The 27,141-nt window shown below is 49.3% G+C and overlaps 1 protein-coding gene and 2 long non-coding RNA genes across 3 annotated transcripts in view; 1 reads left to right on the forward strand and 2 right to left on the reverse strand.

Annotated features, from left to right (window-relative positions):
* LOC121035365 (uncharacterized) overlaps positions 1-1,842 on the forward strand; it is a 7,250-nt gene extending 5,408 nt beyond the window's left edge. The window contains exon 3 of the long non-coding RNA XR_005792850.1: positions 1,789-1,842. This is a non-coding gene — a long non-coding RNA (uncharacterized LOC121035365). The remainder of the gene's footprint in view (positions 1-1,788) is intronic.
* LOC121035364 (uncharacterized) lies at positions 668-1,698 on the reverse strand. Its single transcript, XR_005792849.1, has 2 exons — positions 1,308-1,698; positions 668-945 (listed from the first exon to the last, which is right to left on the reverse strand). It is a non-coding gene; the product is annotated as an uncharacterized LOC121035364 (long non-coding RNA).
* Positions 1,843-3,491: 1,649 nt separating the features above from the next.
* Positions 3,492-26,604, reverse strand: POU2AF1 (POU class 2 homeobox associating factor 1). The gene is made up of 5 exons (XM_040482936.1): positions 26,164-26,604; positions 7,543-7,673; positions 6,980-7,022; positions 6,630-6,895; positions 3,492-3,989 (listed from the first exon to the last, which is right to left on the reverse strand). The coding sequence occupies exons 1-5, from the start codon at positions 26,177-26,179 to the stop codon at positions 3,675-3,677; spliced, it is 771 nt and encodes a 256-aa protein (XP_040338870.1). The 5' UTR covers positions 26,180-26,604; the 3' UTR covers positions 3,492-3,674.
* Between the last annotated feature and the right edge of the window lie 537 nt (positions 26,605-27,141).

The raw sequence follows: 27,141 nt of genomic DNA on the forward strand, positions 1-27,141 counted from the left end.
GGGGTGATGGGTATTGAAGAGGGCATCTTTTGGGATGAGCACTGGGTGTTGTATGGAAACCAATTTGACAATAAATTTCATATATTTAAAAAAATAATAATAAAATTTAAAAAATAAAAATTTTATTTATCTTAGAGAGAGAGAGCAAGGGAAGGGCACAGCGAGGGAGAGGCAGAGAGAGAGAGAGAGCAAGGGAAGGGCACAGAGCGAGGGAGAGGCAGAGAGAAAGCATCCCAAGCAGGCTCTGGCTGCCAGCGCAGAGCCCAAGGGGCTTGAATTCAAGAACCGCGAGATCATGACCTGAGCCGAAATGAAGAATCAGGCACTTAACCGACTGAGCCACCCAGGTGTCCCAAAAATTTTTAATTAAGAAAAAAATGTAAAGCCCTTCCGAAGAATCCATAGGTGTACCTGAAGAACTAACGAATAAGAAGACCAGCTTATGGAAGTTCCTACCCAAGCTTTAAGGGGGGAAAAAAAAAGCATCTGAGAAACGTCATGTGTCTGTGAGTCTCAGAAAGGAGGCTCCACTGTAATCAACTGTGTCATCCGTATCCGTATTCCTTCAACAGAATCGATGGAAAATCTCCCAAATTCATGCAATTCAGCGAGGAATTACTGAGTACCTCACCTCTGATTCACAAAGTAGGTTACTACAAAATGAGTTATCTATGATTTCTGATTTCAGGAAATTCATGTTTAGAACACGTCTCCAAATTCCACTGAGAGATGATTGCAGATGAAGGATCAGAGAATTTGAGGCTCGTGGTGGCATTATTATTTTGTAGAGGCTCAGCTTCTTTGTCCCACCGGGTACTCGTCTTCTCCTTTCTGCCTCATTTCACGCTGGAAATGGGCAGCTTCACGGATCAGAATCTGACAGGGCACCGACCTAGACCAAGGCAGCCGTATGTTCCACACTGCAGACCGAGGGCATCACGGAAGCTGGTGACAGAGGCAAAGTACATTTTTAAAAGATCTTCCCCTCCCACTGAGTGTTGGTAAAACTAGAGGGGGGAGAGATCCTCAAGTACGTTTCCTTTCGCGTCTTTATTCTGGATTATGATCTACACGGAGACTAAGAAGAAAGACAACAGGGGTGATCCAGTAAAGCACATGAAATAGCTGGAGATACTATTGTCCCCCAAAATCTGCACACAAGACATATGGCAGAATAAAGTGGACTATTAAAAAAAAAACAAAAACGGTTACCCCAGGAGAGATGAACAGTGAAGGCAGTGATCTCAGAAGTTCTTAGTAACTCAGAAAATCACCTGGGAAAGGAGACCTTCCAATCCGTTACTCACTCTAAGGACTGGTGTTCCAGAGGACTGGCAGGCTTCTTGACCGTCCCTCTCACTGTGATGTCTGGCCCTGAGAGCTGGCTTCCTGTGGGCCTAGCTTCTGACACGTGGAGGTACCAGTGGTTGAACTTACCTCTGGACACCCAGCATCACGAGAATTGACTCATGTAGCATGAATAACACCCAGGAAGGGCAATAGGGTTAAACAGTTTCCTTCATCATCTCAGATCCCCGCTCGCCTGGAGACAAGGCTACGGGCCTCGCACGTTGTGCCCGCGGGAGCTGGGCAGCAGGCAGGTGGGGCCGGTTCCTTCTTCCCTTGCTGTAGATCAAGTTGCAAAGTCAACAAGACTGGTGTAAGCGGCTGCCTACACTCACACTGCCCGACACGGAACTGCAGGTGAAGGGGGATTAATCTGATAAGAAATAAAACGCTTCGGCACAGGAGTCTGAGCAAATCTTTATTAACATGTTTCCATTTTAGCAGGAAAACCCAGGAAGAAACTGAGGGAGGTTATTACAACCAAGACCTTTTCACCTCAAGGTAAGGAGACAAAAAGACACTGTTCAAATCTTAGCAAACACTTAAAGTACTTTATTTCCTTGGTAGTTTTTGCCAACTTAACTCCCCTACAGAGATTGCTTCTACGTCCTCTCAAGCCCTCCAAGAGTAGGCTGAAAAATCTTGCATAGTGTTTTCTTAAAGGAAACCAGGGTGTTTGATCCAACAGGCCTGAAACCGCACCCCCCCCTTGCCTACTCGCCATCACTACCAACAAAGATGTCAATTCGGTACCTGAAATTTTACGCTTTTAAATCCAAAGAGTAAGTCTGAGTAAAAATCATTCAAGATATTCGTATTGAGATTTTAGGCAGATGCTGAGACATTTGGGTCAAAATAAACCCAAAGCAAAAAAAAAAAAAAAAATCCAATGAAAGACAACTTTCTGGAGTTTTTATTTTAAAAGGGCAAGAAAATGTGTCCAAGAAGCCATTGTTTCTGAGAAAAGTTTATTACCTCGTCATGGATTCCGCCCACTAAGCTGTCTGCCCAGTGCTGACAATGGGGTTAGCCAGCAGATGACAGCCCCTGTCAGGAGATGAACGCCCCCAGCAACAGCTGTGCTCCAGCACCAGCCAGTTTGGAGGCCCCCCAGCCAGAAAATATCCGTTGAAATTAAACCCAGTGGTACTTCTGGCTGAGCTTCTAGAAGCCCCCAGGAAGGTGCCTGAGAAGGAGGCTGTGGTCCCACACAATGATGGCTCTTTATAAGACACAGAAGAACCACGTGTGGCACTGAGCGAGGACCCCGCCCCCACGGGGCTTCAGTGAGTTTTGGTTCGCACACAGCGAGCACCACGGAGGGTCCGCCCGTGGGAAGGCGCAATCAGAGGTATTAACCCTCCCGATTATAAGAGCTCGGCTTTCCTCGCAAGTATCCTCAAGGAGAGCGACAAAACCACCAATCGAAGCAATTATTGCTCTTAAGTTTATTCTCCTTCTTAATAACCAAGTAATCTGAAGCTCAGTGGTTCCTTAGTCCTCCTTCTCCCCACCCAACCTTCTCCTCCCCCTCCCCCCACCGCAACACATGCCCACGCGCACACACACACACACACACACACACACACAACGTTCCCCTCCCTCCTCTGTCCCTCAACCCACCCACTCTGCTGTTGATTTTTCTCCCCCGGAACACCACCCCCACCACCTAACTGAGCCCCAGGCCTTGGGACTCTGCTGCCTAGACTGTAAATCTGGCCAGCGCAGAGAACAGCAAACAAAGAATCAACTGTGAGAACTGACAGCTCAAGGACTTGGGCAGTGGGTCTGCGAGGCCACCCCATACACCTCAAAATGACACAGGGCAGGGCGGCACTGGCCCCAAGACAGCTCAGCTGGGCTGCTGCTCCAATGAACAAAATGAGGCAGAAATAAAAGCACCTGGGACATGGGTTTGCAACACTGGCATCAATATTACCACAAAAATCTCTATAGTTCCTTCTCAGATAGGAACAGAAATGGAAAAAAAAAAGGAAGGAAGGAGGAAGGGAGGAAGGGGTTCGGGGGAGGGAGGAAAGGAGAAAGAGAGGAAGGGAGGAGGGGGGAGCAAGGAGGGGGGAGGGAGGAAGGCAGAAAGGGAAGGAAGGGAGAGGGAGAAAAGGGGGAAGAAGGGAGGAGGAGGGAGGGAGGGAGGGAGGAAAGAAGGAGGAAGAGGGGAGGGAGGAAGGAAAGCCAATTATTCTAGTTGAGGGTGGAAAGTGTAGTTGTGAGACAGCTACTCCAAACAGGTGTGAATCTGAGGCTCAATCCCAGGCTCAGTGTAAAATCCCAGGCTCGGGGAGCAGGACTCTCCGGGCGAGCAGGCCCTAAAAGCCTTCCACCGAGAGCGTGTGGTTGAGCGCGTAGGCGTCGCCATCCTCTTCCTCCAAAAGCAGCTTGTCGATGGTCAGGGAATTGATGGCCCTCCTGGGGTCTTCCGTGTCCTGAAGGACCGGCTCGGGGATGGAGATGGGAAGCTGGACGAACTGGGGCCCGGGCAGGGCTGGGGCCGGAGGCTGGTACTGCAGGGTGGAGGCGGGCAGTGTGGACAGGGGCTGCGGCCACGGGAAATAGGTGAGGGGCGCCTGGTGCTCCGGGCCCTCCAGCTGGGGCCCCACGGTGGGCGCGGCCGCTCCTCTGGTCTATGATGGGGAAGACAAGGGGCCAAGGGTTAGCAGCCCCGGGGGTATCCGCTCGTCTGTCCGCGCTCTTCCTGCTCCTGGTGGAGAGCTCTCCAGCCCCCTCAACTTGACCCCTGCCTGCGCTCTCAGCCCAGGGGGTGGGGGGGTGGGGGGCTCCATTTCCACCTGCTCAGTGTCTCCCCCCAAGGAGGAGCCAGGCAAACTTCAGCTGGATCCCTGCCCCTGACTCTCACTAGCTACAAGTCCTGGCTCCCACCACCTCCCCCCGCCTCCATTTTTCTCTTCTGTGGGGTCCCTTACGAGCAGGACTGACATCGCAGGGCTGAGCCAATTGGAGACGCTTTTCCAGATTTTATTGCATATGAATTCCATCCTAATTTCAGAGATATTAAATTGTGGAGGCGGGGGAGGGGGGGATGCACATCTTAAAAACTGGTGAAAATACAGCATGTCAACGAGACTGCCCCCTGGGTAGCAGCTGTACCCCCAGGCGGCCGCTGTCACGCCTGGACACACATGGTGTGTGGTCCGCCCTGAGGTCCGCCCACACGGTGCCACTCATCTCCCACGTGCTCGGGACCGACCCAGACGCTGGGGGAACCCGGTGCCTGCCACATCCTCATCCTCCTCTGTCTCTGAGCTGGGCCCCCGTGGCTGTCCCCGGCCGTTCTCGCAGGTGCCCTACAAACAATACCCCTCACGTGGGCAACAACCACACTATAAAGGTCACTTTATAAAACCACACTTGAGGTCAAGCCTGCAAGAGAGGCAGGGCCTGGGTTCCGACTGTCTCCCGCAGCTGAGGCAGCAGGGACGGGGAGGAAGATCTCTGCGTGAAATGATGTGAGAGAGGCTGAAGTCTCCCCCTACCGCCCCTGGGAACAGAGTCATTTAGAAGAGAGATTATGTCAGTCCCCTGGGAATCTTGCTACAATGCCCGTTTTGGTACAAGAGGTCTGGAGTAGGGCCCGGGATTCTGCATGTCCCATCAGATCCCTGGTGACGCCAGGGTGGCTGGTCCGGGGACCGTAGCTCGAGTAGCAAGGCTTTAGGGTGTTTTTCTATAGAATGACAGAGCTGGGAAGGGTCTCAGAGGCCTTCCAGCCTCCCAGCAAAGCCTGACTGTTTCCAGCATTTCCAAATTCCCATGGAAATCCTACTTTGTGGAGTCAGAAACCGGGGAGTGCAGGTTTCTTTGCTCAGGGATAGAAATTCCACCAACCCCGGGCTTTAACAGGTCTTATCTCCTGCTAATCAGGGGTGCTGACTCGTAGCTCTCACCAGCTTTGATGCGTTGATTTACAAAGCGGCAAAACAAACAAATTATTTCTTAATAAATACGGTCTGTTTGATACACAGAGCCTTTCAAGGTAGGAGGTGGGGATAATGAAAGGATAAATAATGAGAGAAATCCTTGGGATTGAAATGACTGAGAACCATTACGTCCACCGCTTCCCGCCCCCACCAAAGGCCCCCGATATGGAAATGAGTTGCTTGGGAAAGATGTTGAATTCACTCCTCTAGCCACCATCATCCATGCCCACAACCGGTTTGCAGAGTAGCCAGGTAGGGTTGGGGGAGGAGAGCTCTTGCGTGCCCTTGCCTGGATGGTGATGAAAGGGCAGGTGCAACAGCATGACGCTGAACCCTTGAGGGAAACGGGTGGGGGGAGGTGGGGAACCAAAGCCAGTTCCGCCTCCATGTGGGCTTTGCAGCTACTCCTGAGGCCCCAACTCGCACCCCCAGAGTGTTCCCTGAACTGAGGCCGGATATAGCTACACCCATAGACCTTTCCTCCTCCGAACGCTTAGGGGATTCCCATTCCTTTGCTCAAACAGATACCATTCACATAAAACCACTTCTCTTCCTTTGTGTCTGGGGGAGCAGGCCCTTTCTTTCCCATCGGGCACTCGAAGGCAGCCCTTGGTTAATGTTGCTGGCCGACTTTGAGACAATCATAACGTAACATTTATTGAGTGTTTTCTATATGCCAGGAACTGTGTTAAGTCCTCCACGGGCATCATCCCGATCGAGCCTGACATCAGCCCTCTTGTTAATATACCTATTTCACAGATGAGGACACCGGGGCTCAGAGAAATTAAGTTACTCAGTCCAGGATCACATAGCTGGTAAGGGACAAGAATTTGAACCCAAGCAATCTGATGCTAGAGTCGGGACTCAACAAATTACCCTGTAGGTGGGTGTGACTTCATCAAAAGTAGTTTTCTGAAAAGTCGTCTTGCAAATCCCACTGTGAGGTGACCGATCAGCCTCTAAGTCAGCGGAATAGAAAGAGAGCCCTGGTGTGGCGCAAGGCCCCAGTCAGACCTCACCTGATACCCCCATTCACTGAAAACCGAAACTTCCGACCAAGACCTTCTGCTTTGGGGGCAGCACGGGGAGATTTAGGGCAGAAGGGGCCGGAGAACAAACCCGCCCCAAAGAGCACAACGTACGACAAGGGAGGCCATCCGCCTTCTTTGCGGAAGGTCAATGGGAAGAGCAGGCCTCCCTGCGGGACAGGAAGGGCTGGAAGACTCAGTTATCCTGAGAATCAGTAGCAAGAACGATCAGGGGTCAGGAGGTCAGCCCAGGTCCCAAAGGGTGTCCCTGGTGCAGCAAAGCTTTTGTGTGACGTACCGTGACATTAGCGATGAGCGGCTGGGAGGCGTAGGTCAGCACGGAGGAGGGCCCCACCACCGTGTAGCTCGGGCACATGGGCTGCACGTACGTGTCGGCTGAGTAGGGGCAGCTGACAGCTTCGTGGGACACGTACTCCGTGTAGGGTGTCCACGGGGCCAGGGGTTGGAGGGTGGCCGGGGCCGGCTGGGAGAGCCAGCCGGCACACAGGGCCCCCTCCTCTGTCACTGTGGAGGCGGAGACCTCCATGTCAAGGCAGGGAGGACCTGTGGGAGGAAGGCAATTACAGAGTTGCAGGTGTGGCCCAGACGAGGGGCCTGGAGGGGACCGGGGCTGTGGGGAGCTCTTACCCACTGTGGTGTAGGTAGCCAGGGGCTGATGGGGCAGCACCACCTAGAGGGAGGAGAGACTAGGATCAGTGTTCAGCTCTCTCCATCTGGCCCTCTGCAGAAAACTTGCCCAGAGGGCCCCAGGGGAGGAAAGGATACGTTGGGGGTGATGGGGGGGAATCTTCCTTCTCAGACCAAAACATCCATGTCATGTCCCAGCCGTCACCACCTATACTTTTGGGGGATGCGTGTTTCCGTTTAGCAAGAAGCCTGTGCACGTAGGGAACTGGCCTCGTCGTCTTCCCAAGGGGGCACCCAGCTCACGCCAGGACGTGTGAATCATCTGCTCACTCAGGCCCCCGGCATTGGCTTTGTTCGATGGGGCCAGCCCATGGCCCCAGTCCTCCTCGGTCTACCCAGGGATCACTGACCTGCTCTCCCCTAAGCCCATTCCTCAGCAGCCGTACGTGGCAGCGTGTTGCCTTTGTGGCCTCGCTGAGCCTCGCCTAGAGCCAGGGCCCCTTTGGACACCCCACCGCACACGCACACGCACACGCACACTCGGGCCACAGTGGCCCCCTCACCGCCGTAGGTGTGACAGCCGTCCCGCTGCTGGCATGGCCACGTTTCCTCCGGAGCAGTTCCTTCACTGGCTCCTTCACACGGACGCCCTGGTATGGCCGGGGTGGGGCCGGGGCCTGTTCTGGTGCCGAGGCTGCGAAAAACAATGTCGCCGGTGCTCATCGGCCTCTCAGACGAGCCCCCACCCCAGCGTACGCTCCCCTCTTCTCAAGGGTCTGCCGGCTCACCTCAGCTGTGCCCGAGCAGGGAGGACCCGGGAGACTTCCTAGACAATTTCCCCCAGTATTGCCACTCCTCCTGCCCCAAACCGTCTATAGCTCCCTTCTGCCTCACCAGTTCAGTCCTGTAAACTTAATGTACAATTGAAAGTCCTGGGCTGCGTCAGCTCAACCCGTTTTCCGACCACTTTGCACACTAAGGACTAATAAGCCCTGGCTCTGGCCAGAAGGGGTACTCAGACTTCTCTGGTTTCCTGCTTGTCTCCTCTCCTCACCTTTACTTGAGCTTTCCAGTGGTCAGGATTCACGCTCACACTTCTCAGCTTCCTGATTTGCCCTGGCTCAAGGCTAGTGCGACCCTCCTGGTGGCCCACGGCTGCCCACAGAAGTGGCTTCATCCTCCAGCCTCTTAGACAGGCCTGGTTAGTGCTCATCATAGGGGGCAGTAGAGGACGGCAAAAGAGCAGGGACGCCGAGTCGGACGGCACAGGCCTCGAAATCTGCCCCTGCCACATTCTAGCTATGTGATCCTGGGCAAGTTACTAAACCTCTCTGTGCCATTTCTTACCAAACGAATGTCATAAGGGGTCACTGACCTAGTAAATGGGGAGCACAGTATATGCTTACTATAAAACAGGTACAGAGCAAGCATTTAATAAATTTGCAATCTGCTATATAATAATTAGTAATCCTGGGGCGCCTGGGTGGCGCAGTCGGTTGAGCGTCTGACTTCAGCCAGGTCACGATCTCGCGGTCCGTGAGTTCGAGCCCCGCGTCGGGCTCTGGGCTGATGGCTCAGAGCCTGGAGCCTGTTTCCGATTCTGTGTCTCCCTCTCTCTCTGCCCCTCCCCCATTCATGCTCTGTCTCTCTCTGTCCCAAAAATAAATAAAAACGTTGAAGAAAAAAAAAAAAAATAATAATAATAATTAGTAATCCTTCGGTGTAAATTTCGTATGCCCCTAACCGGATGATAAGCTTCTCAAGACGAGACACTTTACCTTCTTTCTCTATATCTTCTCAAGTAGCATGTCCACAGCGAGCTCAGTAAGGGATTTGCTGATTAACCGGTTGGGTGATTATTTGGAATGTGCTGCCATTCACCCCTTCCCACCGCCTTCCCCTCTCCTGGACCCATAGAATGGGCTGCAGTGAACGGTTCCTGGATTCTCCGTGGCTCCCAGGGCAGAGGACCAATACCCACTGGTGATCCACATACCGGGAGCCAGAGAGTGTCCAGCCCTGCTGTAGAGAGAAGGCTCCCTGTGCCCTTTGTCATCAAAGCTGGGAAACCAAAGCACTGAGCTGGAACCGGGCACTTCCTGGCCAGGGAGAGCAAGCCAGAAGCAGTCATGGCTGGGCACTGACCATCTGCCCTCCCAGACAGCCCACAGTCTAGGGCCCTGGGCCTTTGGAGGGCAGGCCTGGGTCAGCCAAGAATAGTGAGTAGCCCTGGCCCTGGGGACTCACACAGGGAGCCCATTATCATCCACTGATAAGGGTCCCAGGGACCTGGACTCTGAATCAAAAGCCTGGAAGCCTAGGTATCTATTAAACCCGGAACCATAGTGCTACCTGGCTGAACTTTGCTCAGTAAATACCCAATTGATAAGAACTCATGCCTGACCCGGCACCAGACCTCCATCCGTGCTCCAGGCACACACGCACTTGGCCTTGAAGCCCAGCAGGTAGAGAGGCAGCAGGGGGAGGGAAAGGGGTGTCCAAGAGCCCCAGGGACACATAATACAGAGAACCCCAGACTCAGATGCATCCATGGGGCCTCCTCACCTGGCCAGGTAGCAGAATTGACCAGGGAGTGGTACACAGTGAAGATACCCAGGCCCTGCTTCCAGGTAGTTCCGATTCTGGGGGGTTGATGTGGGCCTAGGAATCTATATTTTAAAAGTCTTTCCGGTGATTCTGAAGCTCTGCTGGGGTTAGCATCACTGATAACCACCCCTAATCGAATACCCAGAGTTTCCCTCTAACGTCCTGATAGATAAATTATCCTCTTTTTAATTCCACCCCCACCCCCGACCCCGCCCCATCGTAACAAGGAGTCTCAGCTGATACTCATTCATTCTTCCAACTATCCCTGGGCACTGGGAATACAGCGCTGAGCAAGATAGCTATGGCTCCTGCCCACATGCATCTTGCATCTAGTGGGAGAGACATGCAATGAAACAGTTACAACCGACATGAAATCAGACTGAAACTAGAGTGTGGAGCAGAGAGATCCAGCCCCATACCAGTGCCCCAGCACTACCTGGGCACCATCACCTTCGTAAAAGCAGCATTAACAACAGACTTGAGAGCCAAAAATACCTGTATGCAAAACTGGGCTGTCGCTTATTGGTGGCAAGGTCTCGGATGATTTATTTAACACCCCTGGGCCTCAATAACCCACGTCTCACACAGCAGTTGTGAGGATTCCCTGCAATAATACGCCAGAGGGTCTCAAAGCCATGGCCAGGGCCAGCTATGGTAGATGCTACTTTCCTTCCCCTCCCTCCACCCATTTCCACCTTCCTCTGGGGAGCTTCAGTGTCAGGAAGCTCTATCCTCTTGCTTGACCGGCCGCATGGTAACAAGCGCCATTTTGCCTGGCATTGCCTTCTGATGAAACTCGCCGTTCGGAATCCATTGACAGCCTTCTCACCTCTGCAAATGAAGATCATAATGGCACATACCTGGTAGGCTTGAGAATTCCAAGTAAATGCTTGCAACAGAGCGTGTGCTCAGCAAGCATTAAATACATGTGAGCTAATAGTATCAGCAGTAGTCGTATCTCTTTCCAGCATCGGAAGGCAGATACCAGGTCCCCTGTAGTCTGAATGCATATCCGTCCTTCCAGCTATTTCTTAATGACATGTTCTGAATCCTTCTAACCCTCCTTCTGGGTGCCTCACTCCTACACAGGTTCCTTGTGCCACTTTCTCTCATGATCAGTGATGCCCAGCATTGGCCACAGACCCCAGGTGGGGCCCCACATGGCAGCAAACAGGAGCGCCTGCCCTCCCACACTCTGTTCACTCATTCTCAGTCACCCACAGTGGCTTTATTCGCGCCCATATCAGACCACACTTGTCTGCAGCTGGGTTTCCAGCTATTCTTAGGCACGAGTGCAGCCTGAGGCATTGCACACTCGGAAGAAACTCAGGGGACAGGGTTACTTGGGGGTCTAAGCACGGTGGCCACACTCTTAATTCAGCTGAGGGGCAAGAAGGGCTCCATGCCACGTGCTCACATCTCAGTCCAGACCAAAGACAGGTATACGGCTAACCCTCTCTGATTTGCATGTACGCTTGTGGGGAAGGGCCCAGAGGACTCCCCACCCGCTCCCTCCCAGGAAGTGGACACATCGAACACTTGGCTGCAAAGGGGCCAGCTGGGCATTTCCAGGATCTTGTCAAGGGAGGGCTTCCTGCCTCCTGTTGTTTTTGAATCAATGAACAAAGAGGGCTTGTGGGAGGTGCTGTGAGCCGAGGGCATCACCCTCTGATGTCTGGACTTCCTTAGAAGCCACAGTGTCAACAGGTGTGCCCTGGCACAAGGACCATATGGAGAGCAGTTTCTAAGTCCCCACCTCTTCCTAGTGCAAAACTCCCAGAGCTCTCAAGGACCTGCTGCCTCCCCACCTACCAGCCCACAACCAGCTGCCAAGGAATCCAGGAACTGCCTGCCAGTGCGCATGTTCGAGTGCTCAGGGGTGCTTCAGCCGGTGTCTTTGCAAAGTGACCGTGAAATACCAGAATCAGAAGCCTCAGGACAATTCCCCAAGGACCCCAGTGGCCAAGCCTATTTGCAAAGCCAAAACCTGCAGTTAGTCCTTTTCACACCAACATTTGTAAAGCAACAATAAACGTTTCTAATTCTGTGGTAAACACTGTACCCCCCCCCCCCGACCGCCACCACCCTGAGAAACCAGCATAAAAATTTGGAAGGTGAAAAGAAATTTGTCTGAAATCGAGATTGCTTTGCCTTGGGGGCGTGGGGATCCTTGAACGGAGCCACTTTAAAACAACTAAACTAGAATACTGAGAAGAACATTTTTAAGATTCTTAAAATAATTTCTTAATAATAAATAAGAGACAAAGAAAAGAAAGCAGGAGATCAAAATGATGCTACCCGGTCCAGTTTCCCAGAGTAGAGTTGACCAGAAGTGTTAGGAGTCCCCTGACCAAACGGCAGCTTGTCCTGAAAGCCTGAAGCCTCCTCACCATTTCTCCTGTGGTCGAAGGCCCGTTAAGTCTCCTGGGAGCAGCCAAGTGTCCGTCACGGAGAAAAATCTTTCCACCTAAACATGAGCCTCTTGGCCTTTGCTAGGAATCTCCTTTCCTCAGGGCGAGTAACGTTCAGCCATGTTACTTCCCACCACTGGAAGTCAGTCGCCAATGGAGTTTGGGGGAAAAAAACAAAACAAAACACAACACAACAACAAAAACCCCACAAAACTCGTTTACAGAAAAACCTATAACTTTGGCCCCAGTGAGGGCTTTCCTTTTCCAAAATAAGCGATGAAAAAAATCTGAAGGTATAAAAAGTCAGCAGAAGACATTTCAGTTCCCCCTGCCGCACAGCCGGACAGGCTCCACGTCACAAAAATAAGAGCCCTGCAGCTGTCGTTCCACTGGAGGGCACAGACCATGACAGATCAAGCCGACGGGTCACTTCTGGCAGCGCTCTGTCTGCATGCGGGCATCGTGTGTGTTCGCCCCGAGCTTAGGAAGCATATGGATGCTACTCGTTTAAATAAACACGGCCCTCCAGTTCCCTGAAGAAGGGATAATAAATATCACCGCGGACATATGCAAAATTGTCCGCACTTGTTTATTTAATCGCCCCATGTAAACCACATTCACGCCACAGTGAGGAAGCTAAGGAGATAGGTCCCTCCTCATGGCTCCTGGTGGAGCTCACACCCAGGCATTTGTCACTGTAACTTCTCCTCCAGTCAGCTTTCAGAGAGCCTTCATCAGCCAGGTGCTACCTAGAACGGTGTCGAGGGTCCTCTTGGAAGAAGACGCTTCTCCTAGCCGCTGTCCTGTTACAGATTTCTTGCGAGCCACCAGGGCCAGGCAGTAAGTTCAACAGCAGATAGGACTGCTGCTGTAAGGGCTAGTTGGGATCCAGGGTAAGCCTACATTTCTACCATCAAGGAACCCGGAAGAGGAACCCACCTCGCTCATGTCGACTATCTACCTCGCTGAAAGTGCTTTCCATTTACAACTGACTGGTTGAACCTCCCTCCTGCAGCCACACAAGGCCATTTTGAAAGACAAAACCTTCCTAGCCCAGAAGGACACATGACACACTATTGATCACTCCAAGTAACCTCGGTAAATATTATTCTCTTTTGCTGTTGAACCTTCGGTATTATTTTTTTAAAGATCCACTAAGGAGAAATACAAATAATTTTCTCTTCACTTGTAGCAAAACCAAAAACAAATACGTGAACAATAGGAATTCAAGCCCAGGGCTAACAAACTTGTCCTAGCTTCTAAGTGAAAACAAAGTCATAGAAGTTGCTGACACTTTTCACTTTAACGTAAAGAAGTTTGTTTGTGTTCTCTGCCTAAGGTAGTTGAGGGCGCCTGGGAAAGTTTAGCTCATGTGGCTAAAGGATTATCCACATCCTTAATTGAAACACTAATGTGAATGTTCCTCTTCTGGTGAAGATCTGAGTCAAAGTTTTCAAATTTGTTCTTTCCATTCATGGACAATGGCTGAGTTTTTTCCAAACAGGAAGCAAGAACTTGGGCTTTGGCCAAAGATTGGACTTGACACGCTACAGAAAAGCTTTCCCGCCCAATTTACACTGGATTGCTGTTTACTTTTTTTTTTTTTTTTTTTAATGGACTCCAACAAAGAGATTTCATGCGCATGTAAATGTGGGCTTTCCACTCACTGGTGTTTGAACTGAAAGGGCTCTGCTGCTAGGAGGTATCACCACGTCACTCATACGTTCTAGCAATCTGGATAACACGCAGAGGCGGAAAAAGATAGATGGACAAAAAATGCCTTTGAAGGTGTTTAGAAGATATGAGAAAGTAGAACCTCAACCGAATTACAATCTGGTGTTGCTTGTAAGGCTGCTGAGGCAGCCGAAAAGGAGTAAGTCGTGGCATCTTGATGTGTAGACTGGTACGTCTCCACCAGGAGAGCTCCAAGATGGCAGCTGATCTTGGGCTCTCTGGTCTCATCAGAGAAGGAAAGGGAAAGGTAGTGACATTTCCTCTCTCTTTGTCTCCATTCTAAGAGGCATACTTCCATCAGCCCCACAGAGGCAGGTCACTGGGAAAGGATGAAGGACAGCCACAGACCTGGGCGGGCCAAAAGGACCTAGAGCTGACGACCTGAGAGAGCCAGGGAAGGCTCCTAAAGTACATCTGGGGTGACCACAGAGGTTTGTTCAGTCTTAGAAAGCACAGAGTCCCTGACCAAAGGGGTCTAGGGGCCGAGTGATCCCTGTTGAAGGGAAGCCCCAGTCAGCCTGGAATGAATACCCAGGGTCACCACACTGCTCTCAGGTTATGTTAGGCTTAAGCAGAGAGCTAGTTTTCCTGCAGTCTGCTCTCTTCCACCAGGTTCCTGCATGAGGTGTTCCCATTCCACAGCCTCAATATTACCTGGACTGTCCCAAAGTTCTGGATGTCCCACTCCATGACCTTGGGAGAGGTCAGCCAAAAGGCTGCTAGTGCCAGAGCCTTCAGACTCTCTTCATGGGCACCGCTGCAGAGACATCCTTCCCCCGGGGACTCTCAGGGCCTTCCACACCATACGTCCATCCTCCCTCCAAACCTCCAGCAGAACAAGCAGACCACGCAAGGCTCTTGGGTTGCTCTCTCTACTCCCAGAAACAGTGTCCGTGTTCTGCCTCTTCTTTGTGGAGACTCGGGCCTGTGTTTCCTGGTCGTGAGCTTAGCCCCCAGGAACTCAGAAATCACCATGCTCACCTTTGCACACAATGTTCTGTGACTCACACAGCCTTGACACAATTGATTTCAAGTGTGGCCTCACCACAACTCCTGAAATAGGCAGGGTCGGTCTCCCTCTCACCCTCCTTTCCACTGATGAGGAACACGATGCCCAGAGATGTTAAGTGGCTTGCCCAAGTCCACACTCGTAAATAGCTTTGTCATCAGCTAAGCCCAGGACCTCTGATTCCAAGCACAGTCCATTTCTGCCTCATCACCTGCCTGTCCTCTGCCTGGGCAAGTCCATTTATCTCTCTGGGTAACCCTGGAGGTCAGTCACCAAATGTCCCCTGCCAGCTTCTGACCCTCATTCCTCTCGTTGGAGTCTGGGATTGGACCACCCCTATCCAGTCTCCTTTGACTGCCAATTTCCCCAAGAAATAGTGTTTCCAATCTGAGACGTGAAAAAGAAGTCCATGAGAAGGTTACCAGCAGTGTGCTCACATGAGTGACGAGAACTGAGAGGCCCAAACAATTCCCCGCAAAGTTTTATTTTTGGTATTTTCGACTGAAATGACAGTGGATAGGTCCACCTGAGAAACCAGCTGCATCTGCCTGTCTCTTACAGAAACCCGGGTCACCAGAGCAGAAAGTGTTCCCATCTGAGATACACTGGGTCCCAGTGCAGAGGACAAGACTAGGAGAGCCCTGAACAAATACTCACTAAGCAGAGTAAACCAGGTCCCAACCATCATGGAGCTCACCGTCTAGTCTAGTGGGATATCGACATTAATTGAATAAATGCACAAGCTAGAATTACAAACTATGACAGAGCTGCAAGTGCCTCACAGTTGAAGTGTTTTAGCTTGTTTGGCTGGTTTCCACCACCACTTTATTCTTACTTGGACTTACTTAAGCAGCAAATGGGGGTCCCCAGTCTGTAGGGGCTATATAAAGGGGACAGTGCAAGAGGCATAGCTGTTCTCCTTCTGAGGCAGAGAAACTAGTCTGGGGTCAGGCTCAGCCCACACCATGAATGTAAGTCCTGCCCAAGACACACAAAGTAGTTCCAGATGTTCAGGGTCCACCCCCAGCCTAGGGGTCCTGGATGAACTCCAAAGATGTTACACCAGCTGGTCTTATCCTATCTTGGCTGATTAGCCCATGGAAGGCCAGTCCTAGGAACTCAGATTCTGAGATAGAAATTGGCTGGCTCCAGAGGTTCTATATCTCAAATATAACTTCCTGAGATTCATATTTGCAGGAGCTTTTGAGTCAGGATACAACTGCTCCCAGGATACAACTGCTCCACTTCCATCTAAGGGTGGACTTCTTTCAGTGGGGAGGGGAAGAAGCATCTAACGGAACCCTAAAATCCTTGGCCTTGAAAAGTGGCTTGATGCTGTTGGGACTCAAGCAGACCTAGTTTGGAAAGCCTAGTACATAGCCTATCACTGTGTGACCCTTGCCAAATCATTTAACATGTATGTGCTTCAGTTTCCCTATTTGCTGAATGAGAGTAATGATATCTATCTCATGGGATTATCATGAGGCTTGGATGCAATTAACACAGTTAAGCACCTAGTACATAACAGGTGTTCAACAAATGGCTATTTCTCCTGTGACCTCAGCCCCTTGCTCATCAGGGAAGTAGCTAATCCTTGTGTGGTGATTCTAACTTCTCTTGTCTTGCTACGTCCTGATACTGAATGTCTCTATCCTCAACACACCCAGAGCATCTGTGGCCAGCAAGGCCTGTCTCAACCTGCCTTCATTGTGCTCCTGGAAGTCATCCCTCAGGTATCTGGGCCTGGTGTCTCCAAGCAGCAGGGGAGCCATGCTTAGGAGACAGGGGGCCAAAGATGCTGCAGAGAGACTGGTCAAAGACTGCAACTGAAAACAGAACAAGCCTGGACAGGAGACATCAAAATCCTAGCATTGGTCTCTCTTAAAGGTACCATGAGCTGAGCAGAAGGATGACTTTATGTCTTTCTTCAGAAGCCAGTAGAGGAGTACGTTTGTGGTAGATTTCAATTTTTAAAGAATGCCAGGAAGGAGCACCTGGGAGATTTCTGAGAGACAGAGTAAGATGGCATGTCCTTGTCCTGACCTCAGATACAGCCCCTCAAGGAATTTCCGTGTATCTCCCAAAGGACAGAGACAGAACCATGACTGAGACCATGGTCATGGTACTTCTCCACAGGGCTAGAAATCTAGGAGCACATATCCCATATGGGTTGGAAACATGGCAGTGTGAATGGGAAGGCTCTTCGGTGGTCAGGGAGGGAAGTTTTATCACCTATTAGAGCAAGGCAGACTTCCAGTTGACATACTAGGAGCATTGCCTTAGCATTATCAAGAGAAACAGGAATCAGAATGGGGAGAGAGAGGGTCTACACTGAGAGCACAAGACCGTAACGGGGATGAGCCAACCCAAGGTGTCTACCCAAATTTTGTAGCAAGGTATCACCAAAGTGAAGAGACTGAGCAGAGGAGACAGATATATCTTTCCTTACTAGATTACGACCTGGAGGCTGAATCTAGAATTGACAGTCTGATCAAGAACAGGAAAAACCTATGGTCAGGCAGCTAGAGGAGAAGAAATCCAATGGTTTGTTCATTGATTTAAATAATATCTAGTTTGAGATTTTCCAGACCAAAGAGATTAAGGAAATCAAATTTTCCCAAGACCACTTCCCTGGAGGAAGACTCTTCAGACCCAACACCAGCTGTACATTTGGGGTCAGATCCAAATGCTCCAACCCCAAGGCCTGGGGCACAGCCCCTGTGAGTGAAATTAGACCTTATAATTGATTCACGATGTGAGGTATAACTGCCAGTCAAGATGAGCTTTTTTGCCAAGTCTCTGGTTTACTAACCATGCCTCATGACGTGGGGCATTCCCTCATGAAGTTGCTAGAATAGCAAGCCGGGGAGAGGAGTCACCAGGTCAATCTTTGAGGAACAGATGCCCTTCCTTTTTCACAAGATACCCACATAGACTGAAAATATGACCTTCACACTTTCAGAGCTTAATGCTTCACAGTGACTCACTTTGCTTTGGGAGTGTAGCCTTTACCCTGGAAGTATTTAACCCAAGGACCTATGACCAGCTATGAGGAATCTTGCTGAATGAGTGGAGGATGGGTCCAGGTCATGGTTGTCCAGCTATGACCTAAAGAACTTTGGAATACAGTGAAGGCACCCGGAGTGGCCAACAACAGGAAGGAAGTAGGAGAGTCTGGGGGTGAATAAGCAGTCAGAGCTTCAATATCCTCCCCAAATGGCTCCATTTTTATTTCTGTATTGGAGTTCTGCAGTAGGTTTGGTTTGAACAAAGAGGTTTGTGCCAAAAAAAAAAAAAAATGTTGTAAACACCAGCCTACACATCCTCAGATTTTCTTCCTAATGCTCACATGTTATATCCCTCATAGGCTTCTTCCTCTCCCAAGTTCTAAACAAGAAGTCTGACTATCGTTTTATCATTTATTCTTGAAGATCCATATCCAATGCCACATGCTTCAGGATACCTTCCCTGATTCCATCCTCCACTCTCCACTGCTGAAGATAATTTATTTCATCGCTTGATTTCCCTACTAGGAATAATTCCATTATTGGGTGGATGTCCCCACACAAAGGATGACACACGGGTGATTGATTTTCCTTCCGTGCCTTTCTTTCCTGAATTGGTGTTGCTTTCATCCAGCATTCGAACTTTCAACTCTCTTGTCTCCCTTTTTTTTTTTTCTCTCTTTTCTATCTCCCCAGCATTTCTCAGTCCTGGAAATTTATAACAATCTTTGTATATTTGCTTCCTGTCTTCCAATTAAATATATGAGTCTTTCTAGAGGATTAAAGAGGAATGCAGCTTTTCTCACGTGTGGTCAGATCCTTTTTGGTCCCAACACCTGGTCTGAGAATATCTCTGGTTTATACCTCGTTGGCTGCCTGTTCTTCCCAGAAAGTGATACTGATGAAACCATTACTAAGAAAGGCAGCGCACTGGTGTTTCAGTTTTCGGTATCATTGTGCCATTTCTTGAAAAATTCAAGGGTCATTCTCCTGACGGCTAGATTATAAACACCTCAGTCCAATTTTGTGAATTAAAAAAAAAAAAAAAACACAATTGGTCAGTCAGTATGAGCCTGCCGCCTGATGAGGCGTGATTGAAAATTGTGGCCCAAGTTCCAAGTTTGGTCACAGAATGGCCAGCTTCACCATCGGCATTAGCCCTGATCACCAGCCCCACCACAAGTTACAAGACTGGAAATGTGCCGCCCTGCTATTTCACAAGAAATGCAGAACTCAGAGGCCACACAAATTACGATCTATAATTAGCCGCATCAGCTTTGTTCTCAGACGTAGAGCGAGAGGGAGCGGGAAATTAAGAATAGTAACTAATATTTATTATTGAGCACTGACTGAATGCAAAGCACAGTAGTAAACACGTACCACAGCCTGTGAGGTAAGAGCTACAGCCCCACTATATACTTAAGGAAATGGCAACAAAGTGAGGCATAAACCTAGGACTCAAACTCAGATCTGTCTGCACTAGAGGCTAAACTTTAAACCGCTAATGGCATAGAAAGAACAGAGACGGCACTCTGATTCCAAATAAACCCCTACTCTCTAGATGTTGCTTTCCACACCACACCACACTCGTGTGTGAACGGACGGCCTGACTCTTCCAAAGTCTAGATAGTCCAAAAAGAAGGCAGTGCCGACGAGGCAGAAGCTTGGGTCCCAGCTCAGGCTGCCACACAGCTCTTCATCAGTGCTGCCCGGAAAACAGATGGGCTGCACGTTGGCAGGAGGGGGAGATTCTGGGTCACTCTCTCCGCGTTGAGCCCTCCCATTGCAGCTGAAATGTGTGCAAAGAGCCCGGTGCGGGAGGTAAGGAAGCAAAGACCTTATTTCTTTCAGTAAGTTAGATGAAACGCGCGCATCAGAATGAGGGCGTGAAGTATGAACATCAGTCTCCAGCTGCCATACTTGATTTTTGCCATCGGGTGTCCATTCCTTTATCTCACGCGGAAGGCCTGTGCCTTTACCAAGGCCTATGTGCTTTACCTTCTGAGCCCCGGGAGTGAGCCGAGCCCTGTGGCGGGGACACAGCACGGCTTTGTAAGACAATATTCAGCGTGAGTTACTAACCTAATCTTTAAGCTCAGATTTTCTCATCCAGGAAATGGAGCTTGAAACAGAACCTGCCTCTCGGAGTTTCTCTGAGGATTGAGTGAGATAATACATCCAAAGTGTGGCAAAGACTGGCCACTGCCACACCCAACATCAGCCTTATCCTTTCTGACTTAACAACCCTACACGATGGGGGGTGGGGGGGTTGGTTTTTTTCTTTTTTCTTCTTCTTCCGTGTCCAAAACACAGAGGTGGTGGCTGGAGCTAAAGTGGCACAACCACAAAGCAACTTTGACAAAAGTTGCATGCCAAGGACAACAGACCGGAAAGACGGAAGTAGCCAGAGGTGTCGCTGGGACCGTAGAGTCTGCATACAGTCCTGCACAGCCTGCTGTGGACTTGTTCAGTGCGACAGAGCGAATGCCGCTGTCTTATTCAAACCCACGTTGTTTCAGGTCTCCTCACTAGCAACCAAATGTAATCAGTCTGATGCGACAGAACATGTGACACAGTGCAAGGCACCAAGTAAGTACTCCGTGCCCCATAGCTGGTACGTACCCCTATGAACAGGATGGAACGTGTCCTGCCCACGGCACTGCAATGTCCAAAGGAATATTAGAAGCCGTCCCCTGTAACCTCCAGCTCAGTAGTTCTCACCTTGCCTGCACATGAGAATTGCCTGGGAAGGTTTGAAAAGCTAATGCCCAGGGCCATTTAATGAGAACCCTCGGGTTGGGACCTGGGCATTAGGATTTCTTAAATTCCCCAGAGCATTCCAATGCATAGCCCAGGTTGAAAAGCACTGCTCTGTGCAGATGCGAGCATGCCTTCTACTAAATTAAAGACTTGGGTTTGAAAACGTATTTATTTGGTATAAGCATTCATGAAAGCTCAGAAATTACAGCTAGAAAAAGAAGATGAAGTCAAGTTCACTCTCCCTGCTCTTAGCCAGGAAAGGGCAAGTCCCATTTTATAGCTGGGACACTTGAGAAATAATGTGCTGAGGTGGCTTGCCTGTAACCCCACACCTAATTACCTGTAGATTGGAAAGTAAACTCTACGTCTCCTGTCTGCAAGAACAGTGCTTTGTCCATGGGGCGCCTGGGTGGTTCAGTCGGTTAAGTGTCCAACTTCGGCTCAGGTTATGATCTCGCTGCTCGTGAGTTTGAGCCCCACATGGGGCTCTGTGCTGACAGCTCACAGCCTGGAGCCTGCTTCAGATTCTGTGTCTCCCTCTCTCTCTCTCTGCCCCTCCCCCACTCACGCTCTGTCTCTCTCTCTCTCTCTCTCAAATAAATGAAAACATAAAAAAAAAAAAACAAAAAAACTTTAAAGAACAATGCTTTGGCCACACCATCACACAACCGGGACAAGAAGATTCCAGAGAAAGCCTCTCTATCCCAGGCAAGCCCACTCTCCTCAAGCATTTGTTCTACAAAAATGATTAAACTAGAATGTTGCCAGGTACTTTATAAATGTGAAACTTACGTTAATAATCTTAATTAACCAACCTTGACTTGGTTGGCTCAAAGTCAGAAACTGGTGACATCTTCATTAGTAGGCAAATAAACTTCTTTAGAAAGAAATCAGAAGGAGGAAAGAACCTAATACCTTTATTTTGTAATGGGAAGGTTTAAAAGCAAAAATGTACAGAACTTCTAAGCTAATTAAATGTCCAGGTATTTAGCTAATAAGTGTAGTCAAGCTTGGTTCTTTTTGTTCTTTACAACAGAACAGATTTACCGACTTAAATTGGAGGAGAGATTTCCAAACCTCTGACTTGGGAACTTTCTGGGTATAGAGAAAAACAAAGTTGGCATTTTTCTTTAGTGAATACAGGGAGAAGGAAGTGTCCACCTTGAAAGATTACTCTTTTTACCAGTTAATCTGTGTGCTTGGTAGATGTTTGTCACTTACTTTACTTCCTTCTGTGCATGTGACTTTGTGTCTGTCTTTTAGACCCTACTTGTCCTTATCAACAAGAACCACTGAATCAATAACATAAACTTGGTAAGAAGTAAAGGTGCTTACTAAGTGGGCAAAGGTTGTAACACACAATAGAAATGTTAGAGGTACTGCACAGACCTAAATTACTTCTTGTTGCCAGTTTGACTGAGTTCCTACAAGAGATAGACTTCCAAATAGTAGATGACTACTATAGGCGTTTCTTATGTTTTACTGAATTTTCACTTCCCTTTAAAAATTGGCTATTTTGGAGGGCCTGGGTGACTCAGTCAGTTGAGCATCCAACTTTGGCTCAGGTCATGATCTCAAGGCTTGTGGGTTCGAGTGCCATGTCGGACTCTGTGCTGACAGCTCAGCCTGGAGTCTGCTTCAGATTCTCTGTCTCCTTCTCTCTCTGCTCCTCCCCTGCTTGTGCTCTCTCTCAAAAATAAATAAACATTAAAAAACATTGGCTACAGGGGTGCCTGGGTGGCTCAGTTGGTTAAGCATCGGACTTCGGTTCAGGTCATGATCTCACAGTTTGTGGGTTGGAGCCTCACATCGGGCTCTGTGCTGACAGCTCAGAGCCTGAAGCCTGCTTCTGATTCTTGTCTCCTCTCTCCGCCCCTCCCCTGCTCATGCTCTGTTTCTCTCTGTCTCTCAAAAATAAATGTCAAGAAAAAAAATTTTTCTAATTGGCTATTTAGTGGAACCCTGGAGTAAAATCCAGAGTTCTACATGAATGACAATTTTGACACCCTAATGTATCTATTTGTGAACCTGTGCTCTGTTGAAGTTGTCGGAAAGCAAAGGCACATTCATGCCATAATAGTTTAATAACCATTTCCTGTTCGTAAAGTGCCTCCCTGGGCACCACAGCAAAGAAACACCAAGGCCATGTCTATGGGGAATCAAGGCAACTAGCCAGTTCAAAGAAAATCAGGCAGCCTGCCTTTCATTATCATGTAAACCTTCCCTTACACAAAGAACAACAAGAAAAAGCAGTTATGTGACTCATTCATTTTGTAACAAATGGTGTTGAGTTTATTATACATGGTTCCATAGCTTTCAAGGAAGAAGTCAATCAAATCAAATTTCAGCATTATGCAAATTGCTTAATCAATTGACTGCAAATTTTACCTCCCACTGGCGCTGGCATTGTGTGACCCCAGGACGCAGAAAAACCTGAGGAAAAGAGTATCTAAAGTATGAACCAAATCATTTTAGTTCAGAGGTCAGCAAACTATTTTCTGTAAAGCACCAGATAGTAAATACTGTAGGCTTTGTAGGTCATATGGCACCTACTCAACTCTTTCGTTGTAACAAAAGCAGCCCAACAATATGTGAATAGACACACACGGCTATGCTCTGATAAAATTTTATTTGCAAAAACGGTTAGTGGGACCCATGTGGCACTAAGGCTGTGGTTTGCAGATCCCTGATTTAGACCCGCGAAAAATTGTTTGAAAGATGCTGTCACTCAAGAATATTTTGGTGATGTCTTTTTAACTCTGCTAATCAAATTGTGGAAAAGGAGAGACAGGAAGGAATTTAGCATAACCCTGATCCTTCCAGATGGACACAAGGGAGATATCACAGGACAGCACATACTCTCTCTCACCACGCTCAGGAGACTTGATAACACTACGTACATTCCCTACTTTAGTTCTGACAGAAGCCTTGTAAGGCAGGCATTAAAATTCCCATTTTCCAGATTTTTAAGAATCTAAGGTTGAATAATTAAGCTGCCGAGCCAAACCCAGACCTGCCTCACCCCATCGCTTCTGCTGTTTCTACTGCCCTGTAGCCAGTTGGCCTTAACAAGGACCTCTCATTGGGGTGGATGTGAATTCATATCCACTCGGGACCTGTAGGACGAAGTGCAGAGCCCAGAAGGGAATCTGCAGGTGCCGTGACTTCTTTATCTAACCGGCCAGTCAAGCAAAGCTCAGATCCATGGATGAGACTCGAAGATTTCCACTTCTGTGTGTCAGCATTTCCGAGCTGATCTGAACCAGAGTCTGTGTTCACATTTCGTTCACAAACAGGGATCATGGGCCAGGCAGGGAGGAGGCAACATTTACAAAGTGGATGTTTTCTTAACCCTTTCCAGAACCCCCTAGTACAGTCATTTCAGATCATGGCCCGAGGGTGTTTTCTGAAAAAAGAAAGTGCCTTTTCAGCACTCTTGGTGTCTGATTTCAAACTCTGCCCTTCCATCAGGTGATTCTAAGTGGGCTGACAATGCTGCCCTGTTTTTACCGGTTTCCCCACAGAATCTAGTCACCTATGACCCCTCAGTGTCCTGGAGGAAGGTTTTACTTGAATCCAGGATAAGGGGTCCGGTGCCCAGGGCCTTTCTTAATTTCCTTTAAGGTGCCAAAGGACACTTAAAGATAATTTGGATTGTATGCATCCGAACCTGTAACACCATTCACTCCAGTTATTCCACTGAGGAGTTTACAATACAGTCTCCCTAAGGATGCGGCTTTGCTGGACCTGACCGACCTCTGGGGTGTCAGCAAGAAACATGCCTCCAGCATCCCCTTAAAAAGCAAAACAAACAAACAAACAAAAAAAAAAAACCACTGCTAATATCACAAGAGGAATTAGAGAAGGAAAAATGCAGTGTATAACCAAAAAGCGGGAATATGGCAGCTCATGAACGCAGGAAAGCAACCCGTATCCCAGACACTGAAGGCAAACGACAGCGATCAACAACATGGTGGCATCTCAGCTCACCAAGGTAAGGGTAGCTCTGAGGAATAGGCAGTATTTTTACCCCATTTTACATATGAGAAACCTAAAACTTAGAAAGAAAGAAAGAAAGAAAGAAAGAAAGAAAGAAAGAAAGAAAGAAAGAAAGGGAGAAAGAAAGAAAAGGAAAATGACTTATTCTGAATAGGTAGGAACCAAGGCAGAAGTCCCCCAAGGGCTCATATAAAATCCACCAATTCAGCTCTAAGCGTAAGGGCTTATAGGACGCTCAGCGCTTCCAGTAAAGACAATAATGCCTGCCTCGGCTGCATAGCTGTCCCATGGGGCCGGCAGCCGTTACCTCCGCAGGTCAGGGTCTTCCTTCACGTAACTGTGCACACCACCCATATCAGCATACCTCTAATTGCTGGGGAAGGATTCCATAGCTCTCAAGCCCAAATGGAAGTTCATCTCTTTTTATTAAAAAAAAAAAAAAAAAAAAAAAAATTGCATCTTGCTAGTATCAACGATGAGACCTCGCAGTCTGAGAGATTTTGAAATCACTCCTCCAAATTATACATTAACAAGTTCAATTCCAGAGAATTTACACAAGTAACAAAGGAGAACAGTGAGTTGGTGATAAAGGACTCTAAGTTACGTTTTCATCGATGAAGGTGTATTTTCAGAACTTCAAGGCCTCCAGGAGAATATCTTTGTGTAAAATAAACAAAGACTCCCCAATGTATCATCTTCTGTAAATCTAGATTCTCTTATATGAAGTTTGCTTGCAGTAGGGTGTACATGAATTTGTTAAAAGGCATTGTAAAGACCCAAGCACCTTGGAAAAGACAGAGTGATTTTTTTTGGTAATATTTCTCTCTTGAGGTAGCACAGAACTGAGTCCCGGTAAGGTTCAAGTCTCATGAGGCTGTTGACTTGACTTTGTTATTGCAAGAAAGGAATGTTGTAGATAATCTCTGTATGATTTCCATTATTAATAACAGGAGTCTCTGTTTGATCCCACATAATGGAAAGTAAAGTTCACAGTTGTTCCATCCGACCCCAGGGATAAACATTAAGGTTAAAGATAAACCCGCTGCCCCTTTGCACTGGGACACACGGGCCTCGCCACCAAGGCGTGGAGAAGAGTGACTTAGGCAGGACAGCGGAGCGAGTGGAGGCACGCCTGACCAAAGCCAAGTTTCCACATTGTCCCAGGGCACGCACGCAAACAAATCACGCCTTCGGCAGAAACCTAAGTCACTCAGACAGCAACAGGCCCGAGGAATTGAACCCCAGGCCACAGGGCAGCCGTGGATGAAAAACAAAGCCAATCATGTGAAGGACCCCATGGCCTTCCCCTCTCGGCCCCAAACCAATGTCACAGTTGGCTTTTCTGTTGTGTGAATCATGAACTGCCCTTTCCTCACCACAGTGATTCATGCCTCGCAGCGGAGACACGATGAGCTGTCCCACCTTGGAACACTAGTTCGTTCCCCTCCAGCCTGGAAAATCAGCATCACCTCTGCCAGGTCGCTTTCTCCACCGGGCTCCGTCGCCCACCTGGCCCCTGCGCCCCCCTGGCTGGGGATGGGCACCCCCGGTGCCTCCATCGCCACCACCCCCTCCCCCGTCCCCGGGTGGGCTCACCGGTGAAGCCCCGGCCCCTGCCCGTGCTTGCACGGCTCTGACAGCCACGGTCAAACCACTTACGTTTCTGCCAGAGCATGGCCTGTGACAGGATGTTGCCTTTTCTCTTTGAAGCAGACAGTTTGGCTGCTTTCACGTGAGACCTGGGTGTGCTCTCCTCCAGTGTAGCCACCGCCTGCTCAGAGGCTGTTTCCTCGGCTTTTTAAAGGCCCGAGTCCCCGCTGCGCGGGGGCACAGCGTCGTCACATCCTCCCACCTCAGGTACCCGGGCGCTTTTTCTGTAGCAGGGCTGCCCGTCACCCCACTGTGCGCTCCCTCGGAGGCCCACCGGCCACAGACCCGCAGAGCCAGCCAGCTGGATCTGAACAACAACACAGCACAGAAGGCCGCGTCCCGATGACCGGGGTCATCAGAGTGTGGTGCGGTGCACGGTGAGCGTGAAAATGTCCGTGCGTGCGAGCTGAGCGAGCATGTGTGTCAGCCCTGGACCTCTCCACACCCACGAGGTGCCCAAAAGACCCCTGGAAAACTCTGGCTTTTCTGGGGCGCCCATTCAGGCTTCTACGCCACAGGCATGTTAGCAGGACTCAGTCCGCCATGGGCCCTGCTCAACGGGAAATACAATTCCCAGGGGCCGCTGGTTCTCAACACAGGAGGAAACACCTGTAGTCTCTTCAAGCCTCACTAAACAACCTCCTCATTCTTTTAATACTGCTTTTCTGTTTATTCCATTTTGAAACACAACAGCCCCTCCCTTGCCCCCCGGCCATGACCAAAATGGCGAGGCCTAATCATGCTTAAATATGGGAGACGCTGGTTCCCGTGCTCCGTACGCCCATGGAGAAAAAGGCCAACTCGCTCAGGGAAGAGAGGAGAGGACACCCATGCTGTTTAACCAGAGCTGGTAACTGAAAGGGAACGTGCAGGTACAATATGAACGGGGCCTCTTTCCTAGTACCCACCCACCTGTTAGCATGAAGCTTCTCAAAGGAAAAGTCACGAGGCTCACCACCTGAGAGCGTACAAGTAGCAGGCCACGGA

The sequence above is a fragment of the Herpailurus yagouaroundi genome, unplaced genomic scaffold (assembly GCF_014898765.1).
Source record: "Herpailurus yagouaroundi ecotype Mexico unplaced genomic scaffold, PumYag 161, whole genome shotgun sequence".
NCBI lineage: Eukaryota > Metazoa > Chordata > Mammalia > Carnivora > Felidae > Herpailurus > Herpailurus yagouaroundi.

Bases quoted from the DNA above. Each gene is read 5' to 3' on its own strand.
- POU2AF1 (XM_040482936.1), bottom strand. The intron at 7,023-7,542 runs GTGAGGGGGCCA...TCCTCCCTCTAG, and splicing joins CGGCTGTCACACCTACGGCG to GTGGTGCTGCCCCATCAGCC. The intron at 6,896-6,979 runs GTAAGAGCTCCC...TTCCTCCCACAG, and splicing joins GGCTACCTACACCACAGTGG to GTCCTCCCTGCCTTGACATG.